This window comes from Perca fluviatilis, chromosome 3, assembly GCF_010015445.1.
Source record: "Perca fluviatilis chromosome 3, GENO_Pfluv_1.0, whole genome shotgun sequence".
Taxonomy (NCBI): Eukaryota; Metazoa; Chordata; class Actinopteri; order Perciformes; family Percidae; genus Perca; species Perca fluviatilis.
In genome coordinates, this window is record NC_053114.1 from 26,643,731 (window position 1) to 26,671,610 (window position 27,880).

Genomic DNA, 27,880 nt, shown 5'->3' on the forward strand with positions numbered 1-27,880 from the left:
CTAGCAAACTGGAGTTGCTGCAGCTAACTCTACAAGCTTCCACTGAGCTAAAACGTCAGTTGTCGGGGCAGGTTTTAGAGTGCCTTTGTGCCTCTTAACAGATACAGCTAGCTGCTAGCTGTTAGCTGCTAGCTGCCATCCGTGATAAGTGTGTTCAGCCAGGCTTCTGTGATAATCATCACGCAGCAGTTCCGTGTGTATTTGTAGCTCATCCATTTTGTGTGTGATCGATCTGGTGTTGGTGAGTAGGAGGCTTGGCATTGTCTATCTGCGTGGTAGTTCCCTTAGCCGCGCTAGCAGGCCCGACTGGGATCCTTGCTTCTGATTTCTCCCCGCCTTCATCGCCTCCCGCTCCCAAAAACAATCCAGTGAGTGCCCGGTGGTCTGGCTATGTCCTCCAGAGGACAGGTCATGCCTTCGCGATGAAAACTTGAAGTTTATTCCCCCTCAAAAATAGGTAATTGAGCACTGTAGTGGTTATGACCATGTCAGTGACTATGTAACTACATGGAAACGGGCCAAATGATGTCTGTGGCTTGCACAGTGATAGCATTAGAGAAGGCTAGCTGTAGTCTCGCGCTGAAGTCCCGGTGTAGCAGGAAAAGGTAAACAGTGTGCAGATTGCCCCGAGAAGCAAGGATGGAAGTCGGGCCTGCTAGCGCAGCTAAGGGAACTACCACACAGATCGACACTGCTAAGCCTCCTACTCACCAACACCAGATCGATCCCACACAAAATGGATGAGCTACAAATACACACAGAACTGCTGCGTGATGATTTTCACAGTAGCCTGGCTGAACACACTTATCACGGATGGCAGCTAACAGGGCGAGCTACCTACCGGCAAGATCAAGACAGTAGGTGAATTTAAACAATGTTCGAGTTGAAAACGCATCTTGTTGTCACGTAAGGGCCCTTTTCATGTTGCACGGACATTTTAATTGCATTTTGTGTCTGTTAAGAGACAAAAAAGCACTCTAAAACTTCCCCCGACAACTGCCGTTTTAGCTCAGTGGAAGCTTGTAAAGGTACAGTAGCTGCAGCAACTCCAGTTTGCTAGGACCGATTCAGGTCGGGTTTTTTTCAATCGAATGTACTTGCATATTTATAACAATCAAGATTAATGTAAAAATTGGCCGGAATTCTCCTTTAATGGTACAATTGGACACCCCAGTCCTAAAGAAATTGGACTCATCAGCACATAAGGGATGCTAACTTACTACTTACTTTATACTTTTTTTCTGTGATTTTAAGAAACACAGCAGAAACACCAGGCAGCAGGTACCAAAGTTAAAGTGTAAAAGGATTAAAAAAAAAAATAACAAGTTAAAGTCAATAAAATGGGACACTGCTTTAATTAAGGCAACAGTGCCTTAATCCAGTATAGTGATATAATGTATATATCACAGGTGTCTGTATCCTGCCTGCACTGCATAGTGTAAATTGTTCCAAAGTGCATAAACTGCATTTTGATGATGAAAATCTTAAACACATTCACACACACCTCAACATATGGTCTAGTTTTTACACATAAGACTCTCTCTGTACCTGAAACGTGACACATTCATCTGGCCTTGGTGGGGAGGGGACAAATTTATCATTTTCGTATATCTTACAGAAACAAGAGAGATGAGGAAAGCACTAAGCAATAATAAATATAAAATGACAAATGACTGCTTGTTATCTTTAACATGTCTACTGTCTGTGATTGTCATTTAATACATCTACAATATTGCCACCATTGTGAGGAGCCATCTACACCAGCTATCTATACTCTACATAGCAAACTTAGCAACGCAACACCTTCACTAAATCACCTCCACATGTCTGGCACTAAAGTGAGACCATCCTTCAAAAGGGAAACATAATCTCTCTACAGCAGTGCCTGCTGCCTGCATACACTTCCATTTACCACACTGTTTCCTCTCCTTTTGTAAATGCCTGATGAGTTCTGGTCTACCCAGCCAACAAAACATCCTCACTCACAATGAGCGCACACCACTTAAGTTATAAATACAATTTAAACTTAGATTTGGTATCACAGGCTAAATAATTAAGAGCAAAAAGCAAAGATTATTCACATGAGCAGAAAAGGCAATACAATAAAATGTAAAATCAGAACAGACATAAAAATGTTAATATATGGTACTCCATTTTTAAAACAAACAAAATATCATATATTCTGTACACGGTGATTAAATACAGTGTGATCAGTATACATTCCTGTGTATGAAAACCAATTTGAATTTGTAATAAGAACATCAATGTAAACATAATACTTTCTGTAAAGCAAGTCAAACTCAAAACTTCCAGCACCAGCTGTTCAATGCATCATAATACATAAAAAAACATTCTGTATTCACAGATTAGGTAAATATGAAAAAAAGATCTGTATTTGGATTTAAAAGTTAAAAAAACAATAACAGTCCTTCAAAATATTGGACAACTTTTACTGGGTGGCTATTGTTTATTAACAAAGAGGGGAAACGTGTAAATCTGCTGGGATGTTCTTTTTCCACTGAAGGCACAGAGACAGAGACAGATGAACAGCCATGGTATCCAACCTGTGGGCACTTCCTGCTCTTCAAGAGCAGCTGAGGTGACTCTGTTGGTCTCTGGACTTCTGATCCTAAGTCTCACTCCCTCACAGCAAAGATTCGAAAAGAGGCACCCTCTGCGCTGCTCTTGCTGCAAATAGGCATACATTTACATTTACACATACATTTGGCACCCACTAATACAGATGCAACACAGGGCACTCTAGCAATTTAGTATGTTAACTTCTATAAATAGATTGGAGATAACCGATCAAAATTGAAGCAGCAGAGGCCAAGTTTTCCGGAATGTAAATCCCTAGTGTGGGTTAAGCTCCAAAAACACTGGATCCCTGATGCAAACAGTAGCTTTGTTTTGAGTCTCAGACTTTACAAAGCTCCCTCTGGAGCCTAAGAAGACATTATACTGTACAAGTGTGTTCACAGGCAGAGTAGTACCTCCCGTGATGAGTAAAAGTGTGTAAAATCGCCCTTTAAGTCAAATAAATACATCTTTTGTTTGTTTTAGTGATACTTGGAAGTCTGCTTTTTAGTATTGTCCGAGTCCTCCCAGCAGCCAAGTCCATTAAAAAGTACAATCATGGTGTTCATGACATCTTTGGAAATGGCACGTTGGCAGTATGACTCATTGTCGGCCTATTTCTGAATCTGACCTTTTCCAGCTACCACATGTGTTAAACTTGATGGAGTCACCTTGAAGCTCTGCCATGATCAATAATCCTGATAGGCCTGTGCGATTGGTATCAGATCACACATAATTGTCCGTATAGGAAAGCACTAAGTGGCTGACAGCATTTCCATCCTCGAGTAATCAGATAGTCTGTGATTACTTCCCCAGCAACAGTCTAGTCCAAACTGCCCTCCCTGCCATGATGTTGGCACATGGCACAGACTCTCTCTCAGCCGTTTATTGACCTCCTATCCCAGTGCCCTGAGTAGGGCCTTCGCAGTTTTGCATTAGATTTCATAGCAGTCAGACTTGGATTATTTTGGCGATTCAGCACTTTGCACACTCAATTGAAATGCCTGAGTAAAGTAAACAAAGATCCCATGTGTGGCCCATCCACACACCAAACCACACCATTACTCTTACAACCCTACATGCCAGCAGAACTGCCCACAAGTGCTTCCTTGCCTAAGCGTAGTCCACTGGAGCCGGCCACAGCCATGAGAGTGATGTGAGAAACATGGTGTGCATGCAGGGAACCCCCTACATGCAGTATTACAGGAGACATAAATCAAGGAAGGGTATAGTGAATAAAAGCACCTTTCCTCAGACAATAATCTTTAGGTTTCCTTTACCACACTCCCATTGTTTAAATATAAAAGCCTGAGCTGAGCAAAGCATTGAAGATAATTATTATTCTCTATCTACACAAATATATAACCTCCAACATAAAATTTAGTCTTAAATTTACTTTAATCAAATTTTCATTCTTTTTTTAAACCTTTCCCTTTAGCACTTACCCAACTTGCATGATTATTGTGAACTTAGCTAAACCTAGAGATCTGGTTCTGATTTACCACCCATATCTCCAATTTGTTTAGCAATTTAAATGGGTTTGGTGTTGTGTCGACTGAAGGCTGTTAACTCCAGTAAGAGAAACTTTGGCTAATTTGAGTTTAGTAGGCGCAGGATTGAGAATGGGGATGTTATCTTCCTACATACGTAGCTAGCTAGCTAGCTAGCTACATTCATTAAAAATAGCGACGGACAAATGGCAGTGAGATTGACGCCGCTGTACAAGTAATTCAACATACATAAATAACAACTGTAAAGTCAAGTATTTGATCAGCATGAAAAATGTTGAGTTAGCTGCTCTTTGTAACCGCTACGGCAGCTTCTGTGTCATCTACAAAGGTCTTTAGCATGGTAGATCTATCACTCGCTACGATTGGTTAGGCCAAAACTAAATAAGAAATTGGCTAGCATCAGGCTGAATGAAAGAAAATGGCTTTTCAGTCTCATATCTCTTTAAAGCTCCTCCACCAACTGCCCACCTACACTGGTGTTCTCAATGTTGCCTGATTAGAACTCTTCTTAGGACTGTGTGGTTGTGTGCAGAATTGACTCGCCTGTGAGCTTTGTTGCACCTGTTAGCCACCTTTTATTTTTTTTATCATGCATGTTAGTGTAGTCAGTTTGCTGGCCTTGCATAAATCCCAGCATAATTCTGGTTAAGAGACTTTAATCCATTTATTGCAAAACTCATGTGGCTAGTGGTTTGGAAAAATTTTATGACATTATTTGGGGATCTTAAGCACCAAACCATACTACCTGACTGCTATGAGACAAATTACATGTTGTACTCCTCGACCTGCAGTGGCAGATTTGTATTGTGCTTATAAAATAACAAATTCTCACACTTCCCCAGGCTTTAATACTTAACTTATAGCTTTCATTACAACTAAGGAGGCTTCACAGTTTCACAGCTGCCAAATGGTTGCTTGTTGATGAAAGCTGCCACATGTCTAAACATGAATGGTTGTTCTAATTTTTAGACAAAAGAAGGCTTCTCTATACTCTACAGCCAGACTGCTCAGAGCCAAATCTAAAAATATAGATTTCCGTAACTCAGACTATCTCTAATGTCGCTGTTGTAACCTTCAACTATTTAACATGGTGCCTGACCCATCTATCTTCGTACCTTTCAATCCTCATCTGGGAAAGATAATTACAGTAAAAATAGTTGACGACAAAAAATTGAATAGTACCTCTCAGACTGGATGCCATTTTTCAGGACTCCAGCATAGTGCTTTCTCTTGTCCAGTGGCAGAACATCCACAAAACCACCGTCTGCTTTGATTGCCCCTGCATGGATGGCTGCTTTACAAATACTGGAGCTCTGTGAGGAGAAAGTGTGGCAAAGAGGAGAAATGCTTTTACAAGATGGTAAACAATTTTTTTCACTGCATGCATATCTTTGTAATTCTTTTATTATCAAATACAGTACAAAATATGATGCAATCATTTACAGACACAGACGCAAGCACAACAGACCAAAAGCTCTTATCAACAGTCTAGAGCAGAATCATTCATTTCTAGTCTAAACACAGATCACACTGTCCATACACCGCTACAGCATTTCTCACCAGATGGTTTATGTCCCATGTTTAACCAACATCCAGCTTCTACACCACTGTAGAAACACATTAGGGTGCCTGAGATTGCAAAACATTTTTGGACACATTTGTTATGAGCCTCACTGCTGCCTTATTCTGTGACTGGTGTAGGGGCGTTCAAGATCTCTGGGAAACTAAGAATCACAGAGTCACCAGTGTAATGAATTAAGTCTTTATCCCAATCATCTCCCTTATATACAAAGTGGGAAATTACAGAAAAGACAGTAGTCCCTGTGCCAGACAGGAGACCATTTGAGCAATGCATATTACATTTGAGTTATTTCTGGAATCACTAATGTCATGTTAATGTACTTCACACATCCCTTTGTTGTGTAGAAAGCAAACGCCCTCCTAGTGAGATGTCTCCTGACCATTTGTATCGAGAAAACAAACCCTTAGATGATATTTCACTTTGTTCTTCTGTCTCTCAACTAAAATCCCTCAGACTAATGTAAAAATCTTTAATCTGAAATATTCATTTCTCACACTAATCTACTCTAAACATGATTTAAGTGACATGATTTAAGCAGTGCCTACTTGCTGTGAGGCGACAGTGCTAACCACTGAGCCACCGGCCACCCCACTTGAATACACCTCTGAGTGGTCATGCCCCATGCTGGGTAATACATCCCTACATTACTCCTATTATCCATGAGCCATATATATACTGTGATTCAATGGCTTTCCTTAGCTACCATGCATTACAAAGCCTGCAAAGTCACTCTAAATTAACCATGCTGCAGATCCAGATATAGTTTTCACTCTGGCGGAATTCTTTTCTGGAGGACCTTGATCTTTGATGTGATTCATGAACAATTTGTAGCAGTTCATTTAGAACATGCACATATAAAACAGTGTTTACTTACATCTGTGTAGATGTTGTTTCCAAACACAGGTGACCAATAGGAAGGCTGAGTCTTACAGTTTGCCGGACAGAAGATTCTGAGAAACAAATTTGACATTAGTATGAATTTGTTGCAATAGATAAGTGTCACATTAATGGAAATAAATGTATAACACCCTATTTAACATGTATAAGCACTATATAATTTTTGAATGGTTTATAACATAGTATAATAGGGTTGTAAGAAGATATAAGGATATATTTAGTGTTTAATAATGTACAGTGTTTGTAATAATTATAATGTCTCCTATGAAAACATATTTCATATAATAAAAAACTGTATTTGGCTATATTGTCATTCTTTATCAGTTTATACACCAGCCTCCTCTTATAGGTACCCACAGGTGGAGTTAAGTAACACCTTTAACTGACTATTATATCATGCTTTAGAGAATGATAAGATGGTGGATGTGAGGAAGTACCTTGGACAGTGAGAGTCAGGCTTTTTGTAAGGGCAGATTTCAGCCACTGTGGTGTAGCAGTCAGCAGTTATTTCTGTCACAGAGAGAGAAGAGAAAAACACTTAATATACCCAATATGTGTTGGCTGAGTGTGTGAATTTACATGCAAGCATGGGTCAAAGCTCTTCTTAAAAACTGTGCCAAACTTACCTTCCACTTTGGCCACCACAAAGGCATTACTGGGTTTATATTTACTGTAGAAGACATTATAGTGTTTAGAAATCAGAAAAGCAAATGGTTCTCTGAAAATTCCATTATTGCACAACATGTGAATCATAGAAGCAGGGAAATGTGTTGCATCAGCAAATGTGATTTCAACCTATTTGGGAAAAAAATTGACCAAACATCTACCTGTAGGACTCTATGCCATTCTTAGTAGCTCTGACAAAGAATGGCAACTTGTCCTTCCTTGTGACTTCAACCAATCCTCCATTGTTGTCGATGACACCAAAGTGGATAGCAGCTCGGCAAATACTCGATTGCTGAAACAATTAAAAATGAACACTTAAAAATATGCATTTACAGTATAAATTGTTGCATGAGGCAAGATGTTTGTTTCATGTTGGACTGACTCACCACATCGTAAAAGATAGTTCCCCAGACTTTCCCTTTCTTATTTAGACAATTAGCAGGACAATTATATCTGCAGAGTCAGAAAATGAGATGGAGACAAGAGTGAGTTGATATTGGAGAAGTGTAAGGTAAATCAGAATAAATGAGACATACTTTATGCACAACCGAAAAGATATCCTGACCTGTTGCAGGTTCTGCCTCTACACTTATCTCGCAGTCTAGTCTCACACTTAATGTTCTGAGCTGCAAGAACAAGAATACAATAAGTAAATAAAAGTATAAAACATTAGAGTTCACGGTTATTTTTAATCATTCTTGTAGCTACCGAGAAAGGTGTTGCTGGGAGTCTTTGAAGATGGTGTCCTGTGTGTGGTGGGCTTAGGAATGAAGGGTTTAGATGCTGATTTCTTCGGGGGAGACGGTTTAGGTTTGGCGGTGGTACGAGGTGGCAGGGGAACCTGAGGTTTCTCCACCTCGTTCATGTCCTCTGTCTCTGAGCGCTGCGAGTCTATAGATAGACAAACAGATATGCGTTCAGGTTGGTAACATGGTTATTTTTAACATCTTTGAATGCAAGCCATGTGGGCTTGCTCACCTTTGTAGCACAGGTTATTCCTACATCCTCCTCCAAAGCTGGGAGGGCACTGGGAGCAAGGGCGGCCGTGCTGGTATGGAGCCTCGCCGATCCAGTTGCCCCTGCAGAAATGAACAGTGGACAGCTTGACTAAGGTGGCAATGAATCATCAGTCTAGCCTCAGTGGGCTCATGGCCTTGTAATTACGTCAGCACTCTTTGTCCATGGTCAACGCTGCTAAAAGTCATTAATTCCACAAACTAATAAAAACACTCCTCGTTGTCTCTCAGGCAATTACATCCTATGGGCTGTCTGGAAAACAAGTGCCTGCTCTGCTCTTATTTTTCTTTCCCCGTGCTTCATTATTATTTTTCTATTCTGACTTCTGCAGGAATTTTAATGGCTCCAATATGTCATACAAATGTTTCAGACAACTAGCGCTACATATCTGCAGTGCAGTTATATTAGGGACCCACACTGTAGCATTTGTCAGCAATGTAAGGACGAAGAATGCAAACAGGAGGTAAGAGAGCAGTGGTGTTGATAAACAGTGGAACATGGAGGAATATTGATCTTACTTTGGGGAATAGTTGCACACAAGGTAAACAGAGTTCTCCCATGTTTCTCCCCACACGTTCATCCTTGGACACACGTGCACAGCGCAGCCAACTCGACTAGTGGTTGCCCAGACCAGCTGTAAAGACAGAAATAAAAGAATGGCCAAAGTAAGCACAAACAATTGCTGAATGAACAGACACATAGCAGAATAAACTTTTGAGCTTGTAGCCTAGATTTCCTGTCTCACATTTCTAGATTGGCCGTTACTATTAATGGGGCCACTGGGACTTCCAGGAGTGCTGAGTGTTCCGGTCTTGTTATTCTGCCTCAGTCAGATGCATGTCTTGTGTGAACCCAGTCTGCCCTCTGTGACACAATAATGATCATTTTCATCATCCTGATAGAAGTGGGAAAATGGCAGTTCTTTTTTTTTTTTTTTTTCTCGGGCTTTTCCCTTTATTAAGTAGTGACAGTGTATAGACATGAAAGGGGGAGAGAGATGGGGGATGACACGCAGCAAAGGGCAGCAGGTCGGATTCAAACCCGCGCCGCTGCAGGACTCAGACGACATGGGGCGAACGCTCTCACTGGGTGAGCTAGAGGCCACCCCAGTTTTTAATATCTTAACTCTAAAGAAACCAGAAGTCAGCGTGGGCTCAAAACTGTCCAAAGTAGAATAAAATGCCTTATTAAACAGAAAGCTGCTGCAGTGGTGTTTCAGATGAATGATGTGCCATTTGACGGCAAATACAACACAGCATGTTCCATAACTCCTCCTTACTTTCCTCCCAAACTCTGAAACATGTGCACTCTCCCTCCTCAGGAATGTTCATCTTTTTCCTGGTACAGTTAGAAGCCACTGGAAGCAGTGAGTCAGCACACAGACTGATGTGTGCTGAGTGCTGGTAGTTCAGCTCAATGAACTCTCTAACTCCAGAGGGTCTAGCATTTCTATGCAGAGGTAGTTATGGAGTAGGACTGCCTAGACTGCAGGTACATCAACACTTTCAGCAAATGAAGGACAGAGACAAGGTGGTGATGATGCTTAGATTTGGCCCTGTCTCCTCCCTGCAGCATCTTCAGAAGAATCCAGGTCAAGCAGTGAGGGGTGTCTGGTGTGTCTGGAAATGACTACCAGATGGCAGTGATCAGGTTTCAGAGTAAAGGCAGAGAGGACTATGGATGTTTCTGTAAACTCATCCCAGCAGCTACAAAGTAAAGTCTAGGGGAAGAGGTGGCCAGCTCACCCATTTCTGTTTTCTTTTGATTGATTTCTTGATTTTCACATCCACTCTTCAACTCCTCTTTCTGTCTACTTGCATCTGATTTTCTATTTATCCTTCACTATTATACTATATTCATGCCTGTCATTTAACCCCTCAGTCCCTCCACAACTCTGGCCATAAATACTGTGAAATATGTTGTAACCCAGCAACACCTGTCAAGTGAAATATGTTCGAAATTACAGATAAAAGAAGGCGCATGACTTGATACTAAACATATTTTATAATGAATATAGCAGACATTACAGTATACGCTTCAAAAGGAAGTTAAAAAAATACACTTTTAACTAAAATAACACCTACCACACTGGGTGCCTAATGTTTCAGCTTCTTGCAGTAACTGATCAGCTTGAAAGTCAGCGTATAGCTCACAGCCAAGTGGTTTGTTAAGGGAGTACAACACCGATTTAACATTGCACTTCTATAAAATTGTCAGATTCACGATAGATAGCGCAAAATACAATGCAGCACAACCAGCGATATCATCTTTTTTTATTCCACGCATTTTTTTTTCTTGTCAAAATGTGGCGACTTACATTACCCACAATGCAACACAATCACTGACAGTTTGGTCAGAGATTCTGGTGTCTTATTATGCTAGTAGCAGCTAATGAAGCCTTGAGCTGCTAGCCTCAAGCAGAGATAAGGAGCGCTTTACAGAGGTCTTTTTCATATTTGTAGTCTTCAGCCCCCACTGACACTGCCTCAAGTGTATCCCTTTAACCTATTTTAATCTTAAATTTTCTACTGAACTCTTTCATCTTAACTTGCTCTGCCGTGTTTTTTTGTTTGTTTGTTTTTTAATTCATCTCACCTGGGTGTAATGGGTGCACATGGGCCCGGAGCAGCGATCTGGACACCAGGGATTGCACTCCTGGGGGTACGGATAGGTGTAGTCTTTCACCTCATCGTACCAGGCCTGGACATGGAAGGCAGGAGAGCGGTATCTGTAGGGCCCACACACACACACACACACACACACACACACACACACACGGACACACACACACACACACACACACACACACACACACAAACAGTAGGATCAGTCACAGGCCATCCAGGTACCAGGGGCAAAAGGGAAATATCTGAGGGAGCTGCCAGCTGCTTTGGCTAGACATGAGAAACACTACATGAACCTCACTGCCCCTCCTCCTCCCTTCAGGCCTCAAATGATGAGTCTGAATTTGACCTGGCACACAGAACAGCAGTCTGTTCCCCCGTCATAACAGGGGAAATCAAATCAGGTTGGAAAAAAAAGAATCAGTGCAAACCTAAACATGGCTCCACAGCCCAACAAATCTGTTCAAGCTCTTGTTATAAACATCTCTTTTTACGGTATTGAAAAGTGCTGAGCTTATAAATGGAGAGAGTAGAGGGGGAGTGGAAAAAATACATATCAGGGTTTGCTGGCACAGAAAGAAAAGAAGAGAATGTGGAGGGAGGAACGTGGTTGTAAAGAGGGACAGATTACTGGAAGGACACCTGCTGGGACAGCGATACACTGTCATGCACAGGGGCCTACTGTGTCTAGTATCGACTCGGACACACAAACACACTCATTAACACAGACATCAACCTTAATTTGCTAGCCCATGCTTGTGCTTTACAGATATTAATGTACCAAGATTTGTTTTAAAGGTCCAGTGTGTAACGTGTTTAGTTGTTCATTATCAAAATCTGTTGCCCATTCACAAACTTGTCCTTTTTCATGAATATTTACCTCCACCATCAAATCCAAGTATTCCTTTTGGCTTGAAATTTTACATTTGCATTTGCATGAACTGGGGTAGATGCTCCATATTCATGCGCCATCTTGAAATACGTTAGCCAGTAAGGGACATAAAGGACATACTGCTCCGTCTTACGCGTTTTCGCTGTCACATGATAAACTCACAGGTGCTGCTAATGCTGCTAATGGGTATCGTAGCTTCCCAGCCCCGGCAAGTTTGAAGAAGGAAACATGGAGAACCACACGTATTAAAAATCCAAATTTCAGGAACAGGAGTCTTCTTCTTCGCCAAGAAAAAGAAAAAGGATATTAGAAAGAACAAGAGACTGGCTTTTTGAAGCATGAAGGCTATCGTAGCTGTAATACGTACTTTGAACTGCATGGCACGAGAGTGTTGATTGCAATATATGATCTCAACGCTAGATCGGAGAAATTCCTACACATTGGACCTTTAAAGGAGCAGTACTAATCACTGTAGTTTACAGGAAACAACTTTCTATGCAGCATTGACAGCTCAGAAAATATAGAAATAGGGAATAAAGAAAGAAAGAAGTACATAGAAAGTCTGTATGACTTGCTGATCATTGGACAGAATAACTCTAAACTTTGTGTAGCCTGGGTATCAAATCTGTATGTAGCATCGAGTATCGAAAACGTGTGGCATCGCCTTTTGTCTTGGCCAAAAATTAGTACTAGAACACACCGCTGAGACTACAGCCGAAAGCCAAGTACCACGAACGTTCTTGCGCATGCGTGCAAGGAAATAACTCTCCATACCAGCAGACGGCGGTAGTCTGTACTCGTCGTTCACAAGAGAGGAAAACGGAAGCTTGACAGGAATGCAGCTATATAAACTGTTGTTGTGATCCGTGAAAACAGTTTTCTCACTGTGTGTAATTTCGATTCCTGTAATCGAGAAAAATGTCTGATAAAAACTTGTAAATGGTACTGGCATTGGGAGCCCTTGGTCTTTTGTTGGTGGATGAAGAAAAGAAGAAGCGGATTGCCATGCCATCGGCTCTGTAAGGCTGTACTTGAGCACAGCGGTGCTTTGAGTTAAATGCTTATGTCAACATGGGTTATGGTGAAAATGCTAACATGCTTATGCTAAGCAGGTATTATGTTTAACATTTCCCCATCCCCATATCACCTTCTGCAAAAGGGCTGCAGAGGATCTGGACCAGAATCTATTAATTATCAGCTTATTAAGCATTTACCAATGAATTTCATAACAGCAGTTATATCAACTAAAAGGGACTAAGACTTATAATCGTATGTCTTTTAACTAACATGTAAAGCATTAGTAAATTATTTATTAACCAATAATAAATCTATTTGCTACTGCTGAAATTGATGAACCCTTTATAAATATAAGAAAATGCGATAGAGTGATAAATAAATTAAAATGTTTTCTGAAAAAACATGTTTATATTTCCCAAAAAATATTGTTTTCGATTTTGGTACCAAATTAATAAAAGCCCTAGTACCAGTAATGGTATTTATCAAATCTGATTTCATTTTCACCCTCTATTAATAATAAAAAAAAACACGGATAAAGTCTCAGTTTTTTATGCATAACATAGCTGACAGACGATGTGTGTTATTGGATCTCACCTTCCCCAGTGAACAGCCAGGTTTTGTCCAATAGACATGAGCAGGTCCTGAGGTCCATGGTCCCACTGACACTGCTCTGCCCAGTGAGTGGCGGACCGCTCCAACTCATCATCCCAAACCTGCACACATAAAGTAAAACGAGTTTTTCACAAGGAATTCACTTATTTTTAGACACCAATGGGAAGACTTTGCGACAATCACCTGCTGCGTCTGCCACAATATAAAGCATTATAATCCACATCTTGTTCTGACTCTGACTGAGGAGATACCTAACCGCAACTTGTTCAAGGCCTCTACTCCTGCACTTCCTTCCTTCCCACTCCAGTGAGCTGAAACGGAGTACTGAAGTACAACATTAACCTTTGACGGTGACATTTGAGTAGGGCAGCTTGCGCTTGGCACTGGTCCACTACAAATCTCCAGCTATCCCAGCTGAATTATCCACATTTCCTGAGTGGGTTTCTTTACAGTGGTGGAGAGGAGGGTGGAAAGCGGAGAAGACACCTGACTCTTGCCGTGGAGGGGGCGCTATGAAGGGAGGGAGGTACTGCATACAGCACGGCCCCTCAAAGCACATCTCCTCAGTAAATTTCCAGCCTTTTGGTGGTCGCTAAAACATGCACACACAGACACCACTGTAACCCCAAACACCCATACACTAGCACAAACACACACTGCCTGTTCACTGGAATTTGAGAGAGCACTGGGCAGAGTAAATCTTCAGACACTTTCCTTCCCGGCTATAACCGCACTCCAGAGAAACACAGGCCATACATCACTGCCTCTTTCAACTTTATGGAGCTCGTGGTTTTCAGTAACCTCCTGTGCATCTCAACAATAATCCCTCTCCTACTTTACCCATTTATGTTCCACGTCGTCCCATGATTTTCCCTTCTATCCTTCTATTCTCTCTGTCCTCCTTTGACCCAGCCCTCCTTCACTCGCCTGTCTTGTCTGAGCTGTTTGCAGGTAGACCAGAGTCAGGATTATTATCCTCCTTGTAAAAGAGCAGCACAGCAGGCTGGCAACAGCTCACCATCATTACTGCATGTTTCCAGCAGATAGAAAAGGCTTTTTTTTTTTTTTTTATTACAGCAAAGCTGCTTTTCTAGGCAGAATACCACTTTAAACGCTAATCACCAGCCACATTTCAGAGGTTGCTGACACATTAAAATGACGTTCTTTGTGAGGTAAAGCCAAAGATTATAGTTGATACCTTTTAGAATAATCTTAGAATAACTTTTAGGGAATAGTAGAAAAATAGGTAATTGGGGTGATGGGACATGTCTCACCATGTACTCCATGTTTGAGGCAGTGGGGTAGACGGCGCCCCTCAGCTTGTTGTGCAGCTGGAGGATCTCCTCGCGGTCCGACCAGCGGATGGCTCGTCGGGTCCTGTTGCTAGCTGCGTTGTTGGTGCCGTTCTGGTCCGCTTCCTCCTCGTAGCGGCTCAGCAGCTGCCTGAGCTCATTGGAGTCGGGCAGGAAGAGGGAAGCTGAGTCCCTGACGCACAACAGCAGGAGGGAGAGGGAGAGGACAGGGATCCAGGTCATGGCAGCACAGGTCATTCTGACACTTCAGCTGTCAGGGTTTCGACTTTCAGACTGCAGCAGACAGCAGATTGTGTGTGAAGTCCCAGACACAACCTGCAGTGAGGAAACATTTAATAAGTCTTTCCCCACTGTGTGAGTCAACACAGCAGAGTACAGATTACAAAATATAGGCGTACAAATTACTAAACTAGTGTAGGAGTCACTTTCTATAACCATGTTTTTGGGATAAAATATTGACATGGAAATGTATAATTCTTTATTCTTCCACTTGTATTGTGTGATGTTGTAACTGATACTGGCACATAGTCTGTTGTGATGCTGAGGCTCAACTCAACTCATCCCTCAACTCTGGACTTTTTACTCTCAGCTGTTCTCATTTCTGTCAATTCAGCCGATTTGTGGCTGTTGCATAAAAACTGTTAGTTGTTAATCAGGCACACTAACAGAACTAGAACAACTGCCTTGCACTAAGTCCTTCCCTTGAGAAGTTTTGCACGTTCAGCATTGTTTACACTGAGCTGTTAGCAATTCATGTGTCTGGTCATTTGCGAGGCTGTATGGGGGATGTTGTATTGGAGTGAATCATATTGTTATTATAAGTTATTAAGAGGTATGTTTTCCTCTTTCTCTACACAGATACTGTGATGTGCCATAGATGATTGTCTTGCAATATATTGTGCATCCCAGAACTGACTATATCACAATACTGTCAGTATATTGTGCAACATATTGTGACATACTACTTTGTGAGTGATCCTCACAATTACCGACCAAAATTTCCGAGTGTGCAACTCTGCAATTATCTTATTTTGAACAGCGTCAAATATTTTCACACGGACACAATAAACAACATGAACTGTACCACAGTGAACCAACCAGTTGGCTTCTCTATCCAAGAGATAAACTTTGTCAGGACTGAGTTTAGTTAACCCTCGCAGCCTGATTAGCATTGTTTCATTCAGAGTCTCTCTACCCAGTAATAATATAGCTTTAATAGTACCTGTTATAAAGTGCATGTACGCTTTATCAGAAAATATTACATTGACTCGCATTGGGCTTGCTGCACCTTAGTTAAACTGAGAAATACTATCTACCCTTGCCCGTCTTCTGACTGATTATTTTCTAACCAAAGTGAGCAGCAGGGTGGGACACTGAGGAAGGAGACAAGCTTTCACCCTGCTGAACACTGCATTCCTGACCCATCCAGGGGCAATATTCTGTAACTGACCATACATTTGACCTCCCTCTGAAACCAAATATCAGAGTCACAAAGTTTTATAAAGAGAGAAGAGCAGTCAGTTAGTGTGATCGGAGAAGAAAGACAAAATAAACCAAGGTCTAGCTCGCACTGGTTGCTCTCCTCCTTGAATCCCTTCACCTCTTTCCCTCTGGCTGAAAAGACGGCTTGAGGTCTGGCACCGGCTCTGTGTCAACCTGCTGTGCCAGCTCTGGGCACTGTGAGACAGGGCAGCTCAGGCACCACACCCTTCTCCTCTCCCTGTGCCCCACCACCCCCCATTTTCACACTGAACCTCTACCAACTAGTCTGTCTGTGCCCTTCTCATGGCTCTCATGAATTTTATACTAGAGTGACAGACAAAGCAGATGACTAGGACACACAAACTATCTACATGTTGTCTATGGGGACTCAAAGAGTGGCTGACCTCCTCTCCACCTCACCACGAGGTTGAATGTAAACACAACTCATGGCACCATATAAATTGTCTGATTTATATCAACACAGTACATTTTCATAGATGATCGCTGGCTTTTTCATGCCCTTTAAAGATTGGCACTACAGTAGTGGTTTGACCCTAGAACTCTAAAATGTGTTTTTTGTGATGTATGGGTTGTTATTGTATTAATAACTTAAAATCTAGCATTACATTTTGAAATACTTTGCTCATGAGCTTACTGCCTGTATATTTATATTTTTCATCATTGCAGCTACTGCTCTCCCATTCGCATTTGCTCAGTGAAGCTGCAGACTCACAATGAATGGCAGTGTCTTACCAACAGGTTAGTATGGTTCGTAACGCACAACTGAAATTATCAGAGAAGCGCTCGTGTCATAAGTTCATAATGTCATACTGAGTAAATCAATAAAATAAAAAAAATAAATGTACTTATATTTTTTGCAGAGTGAACATGTTGGTGGAACCTGAGATCAGTCAGAGCCCATCTACAGTAAAATCCCTGGTACCACAGCGTACCTGAAACACAATACATTGCAAATACATGTGTGTAATGTCTCATCTTGCTCACCTCGATCTTTCTCACTTTGTATCCAGTTGAATATTTCAGAGCAGTTTCCTCAGCGCGCCGGAGAGCTGTAGGTATTATTCCCTTGTGAGAGGAGCGAGCTGCTGCTTGTTGGCGGTGTTCCTGAAGCACACAGGAGCTGTGGAACTCCTGAGCAGCTCACAGTGCCTTATATAGGCTAGAGAAGGAGACCCCTCAGGACTAGAGGAAAAAATGACTGCCTCTCCTAACGCCCCCACTCACCAGCATACTATGTTCTTGGCATGGCGCGCGCAGTGTGCGCACGCTGACGGGCAGCCTAATAGGAAGAAAACTACAAATATTGTAAATCAGCGAGTTGTCAGACGACTCAGCGGCAGCCAGTTTGATCACCATCTCTGAATCACGTTTAAGTGACAGTAGATGTATATCTTCACAACAACCTGCCACAGACGCTTCGAACATCACAACAGACTGAACAGGGAGAACTCAAATCACTCGTACATTTAAAGAAATGGTATAGTGTTCATAACAGTGGACATTATCACTCAAAACCCATTGTCCAGACAATATTTGGGTACCACTTTTTCATTTGTAGAGGGCTCAATAAGCTCAATATTAATGGTTAATGGTTAATAAATAATTTGCTAATGCTTAGTTAGGCTAAGCCATGAAAGAATTTGGGAATTTATCATTTGTATTTGGTAATAATGCACTTATAATATGTTGGTAATCCATTAATAAAGGCTCATGGGATTCTTGTGTTCTAATAATAATAATAATTGTGTGGTCTTCCCGTCGTCCCTGATTTGTTAGCCTGGGAAAACCCTGACGAACTTCCGGCAAATTTGAGTCAGTCTGGCCAAGAGCCCATTCAAGCCGATTCAAGCCCACTTCCAATTTTTCCAAATCGAGGCACCAATCACAACTGTTGAGGCGGGCTTACACGATGACGATAGCGCAGCGACGGCAAGCAGCTTGTTTTGTTTACATGTTCTCTTAATACTCCCCCCCCGTGTTCTCTTAATACATCCATGCGTTGATGCCGCTGTCGCTGCTACGTCACCCGGATCGTTGGTCTGATTGGTTGAAGGACTATCCTTGCGCCCAGAGGTATTTGAGTATTTGAGCGGCGTCCGTTGGTGACGCCCCTTTGGAAATAAACTTTCCCCAGACCCACTCTCAGTTGCAACTGAGAAGGGTCTGGTGTCAACCAGGCAATGTACTTGTCATTCCAGGTCAAAATTGAAAAACGCGCTTTGTTTGAAACTTTTTCCGACTTTTTTATGCTTTTTTCAACGTTTTTATCCCTCTTTTAAACGCTTTTTTTTTTTTTTTTTAATTCATGATCCATAAACCTAATAAAATGGCATTTTACCTATATAGATATTATTAATTATTTTGACTAATATAATAGTTAAAGGTCCCATGGCATGAAAATTTCACTTTGAGATTTTTTAACATAAATAGGCTATGCGTTCCCCCAGCCTGCCTATAGTCCCCAGTGGCTAGAAATTAACCTGACTCCGCCAGATGGATTGCTTCGCATTTGCTCGGCATATCCATCTGGGAACTTTCCGCGAAAATACTGGTTAGCTGATTGGATAAACCGTCTATCACCACCTTTGTTGGTGATAGACAGGCCAAATCAACTCTTGCCAAACCAGTCGGGAGAAGAGCAAAAACATCGTTTCCTCTGAGAAAAGCCTCCAGTGCCGTTTTTTGCTCTTCTTTCAATGAAGGAATACTTTCTAATTTGGATAAAACTTGCGCGATAGCTACGCTCATCTCATCCGTGGAAGCTGCCATGTTGTTTAGACTAACAGTCGCTTCTCGTTGCGTCACACCTAAACCCGCCTCAAAACCAACGCTGATTGGTCGGTCGTTTGGCGAACAGCTCCAAATGTTCTCAATTTTCTCAATCTCAAGATGCCAGAATGATCTGCGAGTAGAAAATTGGAGCTCGCGAGATCAGGACGGTCTCACGAGGCTAGCTAGAAATGGCGATAGGTGTAAACCGAGCCCTGGGTATCCTGCTCTGCCTTTGAGGAAATGAAAACTCAGATGGGCCGATCTGGAATCTTGCTCCTTATGAGGTCATAAGGAGCAAGGTTACCTTTCTCTGCTTTGCCCGCCCAGAGAATTTAGCCTTTTATATATGTCAATGAATTTAGCCCACCCATGAGAGCGAGACATCATGGCTTTCAAACGAGAAAAGTGGCAGTTGGTCAAGGCCACACCCCCATGGATGTTGTTTTGAAACTATTTAAACTTTTCTTTTTTTTTCCAAAAGCCATGAAATTAAATAAATCAACCAAAATTCAATGGAAGTAATCAATAATTTTATCTGCGAAGAACATGGATGCATGAATATATATGTTGTATGGGTTCCATACAACGTACATGCATGCATCCAATTTATTTTGGGGCAATTTGGTTGTAAGAACCCCATATTTCTGATATAAAAACTTTGAAAATGGGTCAAATCTGATCCGAGTCATTAAAGCAACACTAGAGCACTTTTTCCGCTTCTGTCCCCCTACAGGTTGGAAGCGGAATTGTCCATTACCACGGTCGTAATATCTCATTATGTCTCATTCGAACTACAGATCCGCTACCCGATCTGGCAAACTTGTATAATGTAATGTAATGGACAATTCCGCTTCCAACCTGTAGGGGGACCGAAGCGGGAAAAGTGCTCTAGTGTTGCTTAAAAGCCCAGACACACTGACCAGACGGCCGACCCTCGGCAGAAAAGGCAGTTGGACTGATCAGTCTCCCCGAGTTGGTCAAAAAAGTTCCTCGGAACACACCAAAACGACGACACGCAATACATCTCCATAACAGCAGGCGGCGCTAATCTGTATTGTCGCCCAAAACTGTCACGTGGGTCTGGTTTCTCCGGAAATTCAAAGACAGACTGTCATGGCGGCTTGTTCAGAATACGATCTCATATTGTAATAAAATAGTTCACCGAAACATGTTTCTGAAAACATTTTAAGCGAGAAATAGGCCATGCAGTTGCTCATTTCAGATCGACAAAGGTCAGTTTAAAAGATTTTCGTCACATTTTGAGAGACTCTAGTCACGCTCATTCCGCTCCTCGTTTCTGGGTTAGCACTCTACCAATCAGATGGGTCATTTGAGTCCGACTGCCGGCACTGCCCGCCCCCCCGATTATACATGTCAAATCGGCCAAAATGAAGGCCGACGGCCCCTCGGACGGACGACAGCACGGAACACACCGAACAGACTCGAGTCACTGACCTCGCCAGACTGTCCAACAGCCAATTATCGGCTTGGTGCGTCTTGGGCTTTAAGGGTTGTAATCATCAAGTCTGAGGTTGTAAGTGTTACTAGGAGGTTAATAACTGGGGGTTGTTCCAGATCAACTGCTTTTCTAGTGGCCAAAAGGGAGCTTCCACAATCTGTTTTTCTTCTTATAACTAATCTGGAAAAAATAGTAAATGGTTTATTAACTAATAATAATAAAGCCATTAGTTAACACTTTACAACTTTACAAAGGGTGCCTTATTTGAAAGTGGTACGGATATTTGTAATTTAGGGGACAAAATAGTGTTACTACTTGTGATACACTCAAAAGATCAATCAAGCAGTTAGGCCATTTCTGTCACAATGTAATCAGATTTTTGTCCAGCTTTTCATTCCAACCAAACCCAACAATGCAGTTACACAACAAAGTAATCAGATCCTGATGGGTTTTGAGTTGGTTGCAGCTTGATTATCTAAACATAAACCCATCCACATGGAAATAAGATAACACCATTTTGCATCTTACATAAATTCTGTAGACTTAACTGTCACTGGTTGTAATTGTGCTATTCAAATCAGCTTTTATAGGTTTTCTGGAGCAAACCCTGCAAAAACTTGTCCTGCATGACATATTTTACATCATGTGTCGATCAAACTTGAAAATCACCATTGCTATGTTTTAGGGAACATGGTATAAAAAACTTTAGAGCTACTAACTAGACATTACTTTTATCACGAAAGTGTTATCAGTACGTACAGTATTAAAACACTTCACATGATTACAGGATAGAGGACAACGAGGCAAACAAGGCTCTCCTTTGAAAACATGGTTCTTCACGTGTTACGATCGGCGTTTTATTACCCAAATAGTTTTACATTTTTTTTACATCATGAACTTGATTTCTGTCTGTAACATCTCAGATATTTGTAAGAGCATGGTCACTCAGAAGGAATGCCAGTTTGAGTGCAGTTATGGTTCTGCACTCAGTCAAAATACATGTTTAACAGGAAGTCTGGCCCATCATGCATCTGCTCGCTTTCTTAAATGTCCTGCAGAGATGGTAGCAACGGTGGCTTCGGTCTGAAGCAAGATGTTCTCAGGAAAATATCATTTCTGAGACAAGAAAAGATAAAGATCAAGCGCATAGAATGACCTCATGGTGTCCATCTATGTTACAAAGCACACTGCCTGGAAGTATTTTATAGTATAGGGCCTTTTCTGTATGGGATTGCAGGGATAGTGATGTACCAATCTAGAGCTATGGGGATATTTTAATCTAGTGAATGATATTTTGATTCATCCAGATGTCTAATGCAGCCCAGGGGCATTTTCTTTAAACAATATGAGAATATATATATATATATATAGGGCAAGTGTTCTCCAGAACTGACAAATATCTATTGGCCTCAGTAATTACGCATTAGAATTGGCTGCAGCTACCATTACAGATCAATAATCCAAACATGAACCCATCCAGATTTAGGTGATAAGTGTGATATAATTTTTCTCTTTACTCAAAATTCTGTTTTCAGACATTTACATGAAACATAAGAAGCCTTGTTCTTTATGTCCCTGTGTATACATGATCATCACAGAATCCAGGTTTCTGATCATCTGACTGCAGGTGTGCATTGATTATTTAATATACTTTTCTGTACTGCTTGAGTTTGGCTCTCTGAACTCTGGCATTCAACTTATTAACATCCTGTCTTACTGATGTACACTGTAAATCAGAATCACAAGTACATTTTTACCATTCTTGTACTAATATTGTGACTTAAGCGGAGTTTCAGAAATCTTTAAGATACTCTAACAACAAAATCTCAATCTGCTTTTCCTGATTCTGAGCAGCCCCTTGTGACAAAGGTTTGTTAATGTGTTACTCACATCTGGTGACTGCATTTAAATGTCCAAGGGATGAGGGATTTCTTCTCAGAAGTGTTATTCAGCTGCACCAACCCAGATACATAATTCATAGCAGGCCAAATGCAAACTGGAAACTCACAACTCTGCATTAGTCTCAGTTGAAGGAGACAGAAGGATTACACAATTCAAACATCCTCTTCTTGTTTACTTTTTGATAGTCTATAATCTTAAACAGGGGGACCCTAGTTTTTTTCTTTTTGAAGCTCAAGGGGAACCCCCACGCCACCCCCCCACACACACACACACACACAACACACACACACACACACACACACACACACACACACACACACACACACACACACACACACACAAAACCGAGAGCTGGTTTATTTGGACAGGGGACTTATGGAGGGCCATGAAAATCTGGTTGCCATGTTTACTTTCCTTAGAAACTGTGGAGTGTTGGTGGACCTCTAAACAAGACGCACGAAAACAGATAGAGAAGGAAAAACTAGGGGAAGACTAAATGAAGAGGCCATATGGTGTACGAGGCGGATTATAAAAACAAACCAGCGGTGGACCGTAAATGATCAGGAAATGCGCAAAGATCACTCCTATGAGGATAAAGAGGTGGTGGAAGGCCAGATTAATGGTGCGTTCTTTTTGTCTTGTAATCGCGACTAGTAGCTCGAGCGTGACGTCACATCCGTGTCGAAAAACGACTAACCGCGGGTTGTTGCATTCTTTTTGTCACACAATACTACGAGTCGGAGAAAAGATGGATTTTTGTAACATTTTTAGTAACATTTAGGATTCTATTCACCCAGTTATTGACATATTACACACATATCACGTCAAACGTAAGCACACACGACGAGAACCCTGCAAAGTCCATTGTAGCTTTAGTGGTTTGTAACATCTTGAATGGAGGACTGGCACAGACGGAGTACATGCCAGGCATTCCAGCTTCAAGGCCAGTTTTCACCAAGAAACTTCAGAGCCAACAGTCATGGCAAAAGTAACAGCAATTTATAGTACACAGATGGAAAGAGTCAGTAATGTATATCAGTAACACTGTTTAAGCCTTTTTATCTCCTTAACACAGTGGCTCCTGAGCTTTTTTGGTTGGCGACCTGTTAAAATAAAGCAATACAGTATCTTCTTGTGACCCGTTTAGACAGAAGCAGCAAGGAGTGAGTTTTCCTTCCTACGTCGTTTAATCTAAATAATTTGTACAGACCTTAACAGGTTAAAGCGTTCAGTAGGCTATTTCACACAGGGAAAATAAGCAAAAATTATAATTGAGTCAGATAGAAATAATTTCGAGTAAATACCATCAATGTAATCATCTTGTGACCCTTCTTGGGCCACATTTAGGTGTGAACCACTTCACGGAAAAAGAATGATTTAGTTTCCACTAAAAACTATTTAAATAGGGTAAAAATTCTGTTATTGACTTCGTTTTCTAATCTGCACCGATCAGCCATTAGCTGAGCTGGATCTCAAGGCTCCACCACGCTACGGTCTCATAATTGAGGTATAGTTGTTTCTGCTTGGTTAGGTACAGGGCTTTGGCCGTCTCCTGTCTATTAAAACACGACTCATATTGGTTGTGACTTTGCTGGGGTTGGTCATCTCCACTCGATATTTTGATTACGGCACTTCAAGTATCTAAATCGCACAATAACAAGTTCATATTACAGAAAAGTAATCCCATCTGTTGTTTGATCTATGTCCCTGCAGATGCTGCAATACTATGGCTATTATAATTACTTGCTTATGTTGAAAAATGTCCTACGCACTTAACAAACTACTCAAGAGCCTTAAAAAAGGCCCAGGGGGAGAATACAGACGGGAAGACAGACAGACAGACGGGAAGACAGACAGACAGACGGGAAGACAGACAGACAGACGGGAAGACAGACAGACGGGAAGACAGACAGACAGAGACACACACACACACACACACACACACACACACAGGTGGTCTATCAGTGGGTGTTCAAACATGTAATTTGCCCTTCAGGCTGTGGGCCTGTAAAAAAAGATCTCTTGTAGTTGCCTTCTGACATTAACAAGGAAAATACTACATTGATTGTAAGTTTGAGTGTAAAGCCACATTTCAGTGGACGACCGAGCTATAGTAAGGAAGGAATAAATAGTAAGGAATACTAAAGGGCAGAAAAACATTACACAGCACATTTTTCAATGATGGGTTCTGCTTCCCATTAAAGCAAACAGAGGCGAGCTCAGCCACGGCCCTAAAGAGGGCAGTGTGGACACTGAGGCAGCCAGCTAGACCACAGGTAGGGGAGATACAACATACTAGAAATACTACACACAGTATATGTTGACATGCAGGAACAAGAGACCAATTAACAGTGTGTGGTAGACCAAGACTCAGTGGATCGTTTTGTTGTTTTGGTTTATTGTGCACATTGTTCTGTTGGCCAGTCCAGGGCGGAGAGACTGCAGATGTTTTCAGTATTTACTGTATTATAAGAAAGCCAAGTAGTCTTCTGACTACACTTCATTAGCAAACTGCTTTTTGCACAATCCTTTATTTGAACAATTAACAAAATAGAATGCTGGAGGCTTAAAATTAAAAGACAGTAGAGATCTTTTTTTAAAGGTCAATATCGCAACAATTCCCAGCAGACAATAGTGTTAGGATCACACACTGAAAAGAGACATTATTGAAGCATTTCACCAGCACATTTCCTGACCAGCCATGACAGACTGAGATAAAACTGTACAACAGAAAGCTCAGGGTGTCCGTTCAAAGTCCAAACATTCTTCAAAAAGGGGAAAGAAAATCAACAATGTCACAATTTGTGCAGAAATGACTACAAAGTCAGCAGCACAACTGATCATTTAAGTCAGAAGATGTATTGACCGTCTAAACAACATGCCTCAGTTTCCTGTGTGGAATGAGTTGTGTACATGGCAACAAGACCTCAAAATGGAGAAGGCAAAAGAAAGTCTGAATATATATATTGGAGGAAAGGCAGTAGGGCCTATATTGTTTCCTTTGGTTTACCTGTGGAGGGTTTCGGACTTTGAAACCCACAAGTCAATTGAGACTATGCACCACATAATTATGTTATATAGAGGCTAAACATAATTTTAATCCAATGTGAAATTATAAAATTTAGTAAAATAGACTTAAAATTTGATTTCAAATTGAAAGACTGAATCAGTCTTTGTAAACTTACAATCAAGTACCATTCTGAAGCAGGAAAATGTGGGACAACCACCTTCTCACCTGTGTACCTTGTTTTAATTAACTATGTGGGAGACAAAAAGGAGGACTTTTGTGGATTATAGTACACAGGACTAAATCATGTAGAAATACTTGAGCTGATTACATTTTGTGAAGTTTTAATACTGAGATTCTGACACTGGTGGTTGGAATGAAATGGGTCTTGAGTGGAGAAAAAAAATATGAAAAGAAAAAATGACAAAAATGGAAATAAATATCAAGCAAAGAACTAGTTTAATTTTATTCATTGTTGTGCTTTAGCCTGTGTAATTTCTTTTCAAACACCAATTCAAATGCAAGCATATTGTTTTCTGAAGGGAGCGAGAGCATGGGAACATCCAATAAATGATCAATGACAAAAAAGAAAAAAACTAACATCTTTTAGTAACTCAAACAAAAATCATCACAATCAATTAATGATAAAAAAAAGAAAATCTATATCTTCAACAAAAGCAAACACTATCTCCTTTTGTGCACATGTCCAGGGATTTTATGCAGAGCTTAGCGCAGATGTAGTCCCACTTCCCTCAACACTCAGTTTCCCTCGACTAGGAGGAAATGCTGAGCCACAAAAGAGTAAATACATAGGTGTCAGGTACATTCCCCTAACTCTTCACAGACATTAGACTTGCTGTTGGCGCCTGTTTAGGGTTAGACTTGTACACCGAGTGGAAAAACATTGAACCTAAGGCAGCCCCCGCTTTCTGCTGAGTTGGGGGTAAGAGGGGTGGTGTGGCTCAAAACTACACTGATAAGCCACCTATACACAGGTGGAACCTTTAGACAAGACAAAAAAAAAAAAAAATGGATAGAGAAGGAAATTTACAAAGTAAACAAGGGCAGGTTTTGCAGTGGAATCTGTCTTGATTGGTTGCCATCTCTCCAGTGCAATAACTGAGTCCAAAAACTAGCAAAGTCCATTAGGACCCAAACAAGTTCTCAGTCAGTTAGATTTTATATTTTTAGTTTTTTCTTTTTTACATTTTAATCTAAATATTTGCAAAATATGCATTTGCCTGTCATATCGTAATCATTTATCAGTTTATACTTTGTGCACAGAAGCATATTTGTTATTAAATTCTAAAGCGCATTAATATTTTTTTTTAGATAGTCTTTCTAAATCTAAACCCATAAACCATAACAAGGATCTCTCAAACAAGGAAGCTGTTCGGTTCTGTGTACCACTTTTCTTTTTTTCCTGTTGATGGCTCAAGTTGTACCTAGATTTAAAAGCATCGTAAAAGTGAGGACATGGAGGAGTTGTTTGTGTTGGTGGCAAAGCAGACAATCGGGCATTGGGAGGAGAGACTCATGATAATGCTGGTGCTGGGCCTTTTCAATGCACAAGGGCAAATTCTTGCTTTTAAACTGCTTCCAATTCATTAGGCCAACAGTACTCCTTTACTAAAAGGCAAACACTGATATTTCTAGGTAATTTCCTTAAAAAAGGTAATTCAAGCAAGAGAAATTACCCCCGACGGTCCTCTTGCAGCCTGTGGTAGATAGTTCTTCCTGTGTGTCGAGTCCACGGTTTGCTATCAGAGCCGAGCTGTGGGCTCAGTCAGAGGTGAGTCTCAGGTCCTAACGTGTAACCCCAACCCCACCTCTGTCTATTCAACAGTCCTTTACTTTACTTTAAAAGTAAAAACAAAACAAAAAAAGGGACGAAACAAAAAACAGCAGTGATGCACAGAGAAGAGAGAGCAGTCACAGGGAAATCTTGGTGAATGCAGCTTGTTTCTCTTCCTCCAAAAAGATAAAAAGAGACAAGGAAAAAGGTGTTGGAAAAGCTGGTTCTCAGGAAAGCAGGGACAGGAGGGAAGAGGAGGAAAATCTCGCAAGAGAACAAGTTGGGCAGTGTTCCTGTTCATTAGTTTTATGTGTGTTTGTGTCATGTGTCGATGTAATGTCCTGTCAACGAGTGCATTTGGAGCATGTGTGTTGTGTGCGCGTTTGGGAATATATTCGGGTAATCTTGCGTGTATGTTGGTGTGTGTGTGTGTGTGTGTGTGTGTGTGTGTATGTATGTGTGTATGTGTGTGTGAGAGAGAGAGAGAGAGAGAGAGAGACTACAGCAGGTCGACGCGGCGGTAGTACAGCAGGTAGGCGGTGCGCTCTGCAGTCTGCTTCACCACCTGGTACTGGTTGATGACCTTCACTGCCTGGTCGTCAATGCGCAGCCAGCCGTTAAGACCAATGTGGAAGACATCTGTGGTGTAATGACCGCCTGTCGCGCTGTTCCCATGGTGATAGACAACTGGTTAAGAAGGGGGGGGGTTGGGGAGACATTATTTAAGTCATTAT

At 41.3% G+C, this 27,880-nt stretch overlaps 2 protein-coding genes across 5 annotated transcripts in view; both read right to left on the minus strand.

The window, feature by feature from the left end:
• Window positions 1-204: 204 nt before the first annotated feature.
• crispld2 (cysteine-rich secretory protein LCCL domain containing 2) lies at window positions 205-17,411 on the minus strand. The gene is made up of 15 exons (XM_039795488.1): window positions 17,196-17,411; window positions 14,670-15,023; window positions 13,378-13,496; window positions 10,846-10,978; window positions 8,769-8,884; window positions 8,212-8,312; window positions 7,942-8,124; window positions 7,799-7,859; window positions 7,620-7,686; window positions 7,395-7,525; window positions 7,194-7,237; window positions 7,005-7,077; window positions 6,545-6,620; window positions 5,271-5,401; window positions 205-2,688 (listed from the first exon to the last, which is right to left on the minus strand). The coding sequence occupies exons 2-15, from the start codon at window positions 14,943-14,945 to the stop codon at window positions 2,637-2,639; spliced, it is 1,563 nt and encodes a 520-aa protein (XP_039651422.1). The 5' UTR covers window positions 14,946-15,023; window positions 17,196-17,411; the 3' UTR covers window positions 205-2,636.
• A 7,311-nt stretch (window positions 17,412-24,722) lies between these two features.
• usp10 (ubiquitin specific peptidase 10) overlaps window positions 24,723-27,880 on the minus strand; it is a 30,517-nt gene continuing 27,359 nt past the window's right edge. For 3 of the 4 annotated variants that reach the window (XM_039794433.1, XM_039794435.1, XM_039794434.1), the window contains one exon: window positions 27,646-27,833. In XM_039794433.1, the coding sequence (XP_039650367.1) occupies window positions 27,646-27,833 (188 nt within the window). Of the gene's footprint in view, window positions 27,834-27,880 lie in introns of all 4 variants that reach the window. The other variant, XM_039794432.1, reaches the window with a different exon arrangement.